This window comes from Triticum dicoccoides, unplaced genomic scaffold (assembly GCF_002162155.2).
Source record: "Triticum dicoccoides isolate Atlit2015 ecotype Zavitan unplaced genomic scaffold, WEW_v2.0 scaffold216929, whole genome shotgun sequence".
NCBI lineage: Eukaryota > Viridiplantae > Streptophyta > Magnoliopsida > Poales > Poaceae > Triticum > Triticum dicoccoides.
The window spans coordinates 1-1,609 of NW_021240482.1; the positions used below are offsets into that span (position 1 = coordinate 1).

Sequence of the window (1,609 nt, forward strand, 5' to 3'; positions counted from 1 at the left end):
GGAGGTGGGATAATGACGAAAAAGAACCAACGAAATTAAACCGCGCAGACTATTCACCAAGTCGTCCATTAGAAATAGAGATGCACACAAGGAATTCTTACAAGATTTGGGGCCGGGATGCACTACATGAGAATTTTCAAACATTGTATCCAGACTTTGTTGAAAAATTCAAAGAACTGCTTTGGCTTCACATCACAGAACTTTCTAACAACTTGTCCGGTCTTATAGTTAATTAACTGAAGAACGTTGGTAACTATGAATTAATTGCTATGTTAGCGGAGCTCATAGAGCTGGCTGTGTGTTTTAGTTCTGTTGGTCATGGTTACTTGTTTGCTTTCTATAAAAAGCGGGGCAGAAATGCCATTTCTCTACAAGCTTAAAATCGCAGAGGAGAAAGAGAGTAAATATGCGCATCCAAGATTAAATCTGCGTCTCGCAAGCAGGGTTTCATGTTGTTCGGAAATTACTTAAGTTTTGAAACTTACTATTACATGCTTGACCAACACAATAAACATCACCAGCAAAATATTAAACAGCAAGGGACCAATCACTAACACCGACATAAACATAAACACACGGAGAGCAACCTGCCAGTCTGGGTAGCTAGCGTGCTGCCGCCTTATTGAACAACGACGTACATGCGCGCGTGCACACACACACACAAAGTAACCTTCTAGCTAGTCTTGGTAGCTAGCGAACCGAATCATATGTAGATCATACATATGATGGGTCAATCAGATCTTCAGATAAGCACCAATGGCGCTGAGGTAGTCGTCGGCTTGGGCGCAGAAGGCGACGATAGAACCGTTCATGAGGGGGATGCGGAAATGGGTGTCGACGCCGGCTTTCGGCCTCACTTTTCCGAACGGGCCATGGTGCTTTTGGGTGTCGGTGGTGCGAAAGGTGAGCGAGGTGATGTATCCGCCGTAGGTGTAGCCAGACAGCTCGGTGATACGCACGTTTGTCAAGTGAATAGTCTGCACGTACACATAATCAAGAGAAATAACTAACGGTTAAACATGTATCAAGAGATTGTCCATTTACCCGGAGTTAGTTATCACCGAGAAGAGATATGTAATAATCCAACTTGCTAATATGCACAATATATATTTTGACGTGGAGGGGGTACCTTGCTCTTCAGGCCAGGAAGCGGGGTGCCCCATGGACCTGCTTTGTTCATATTGTCTTTGCTGTCGACGAAGGTGAAGGATATGGCGTTGATGATCCCTTCGTGGCCTGACGTGCTCCAAATCTCCAAGCTCCTAAGGCTTGGCGGCGCAGAATTTGTCAATTCGGTGATGTCGTAGACATCACCATTTGACCCACCAAACATACCAACCTTCACCCCATATGTCGACATCGGCTGCTTGTTTTGAGTGAGATCGGTCGCTAGTTGGGAGGGTTTGTGCCCTAGTAGCAGTAGTTCTTGGATGAGAAGGCTATGGCTGCTTGCTTGTTTTCTGCTCCGGAACCAAGATGCCGGACGTTATTTATAGATAGAATTCAATAGGCCGGGTTGTTCAAGTCAAGTCAAGTCAATGCCTTATCATGGCGTACCTACGTACTGTACCCATATGCAACCACTAGCTGCATGTCATTGATTCATACA

The 1,609-nt window shown here is 45.2% G+C and overlaps 1 protein-coding gene across 1 annotated transcript; it reads right to left on the reverse strand.

Annotated features, from left to right (window-relative positions):
• Nucleotides 1-513: 513 nt before the first annotated feature.
• LOC119345216 (protein GOS9-like) lies at nt 514-1,446 on the reverse strand. Its single transcript, XM_037615379.1, has 2 exons — nt 1,130-1,446; nt 514-977 (listed from the first exon to the last, which is right to left on the reverse strand). The coding sequence occupies exons 1-2, from the start codon at nt 1,358-1,360 to the stop codon at nt 735-737; spliced, it is 474 nt and encodes a 157-aa protein (XP_037471276.1). The 5' UTR covers nt 1,361-1,446; the 3' UTR covers nt 514-734.
• Nucleotides 1,447-1,609: the final 163 nt, after the last annotated feature.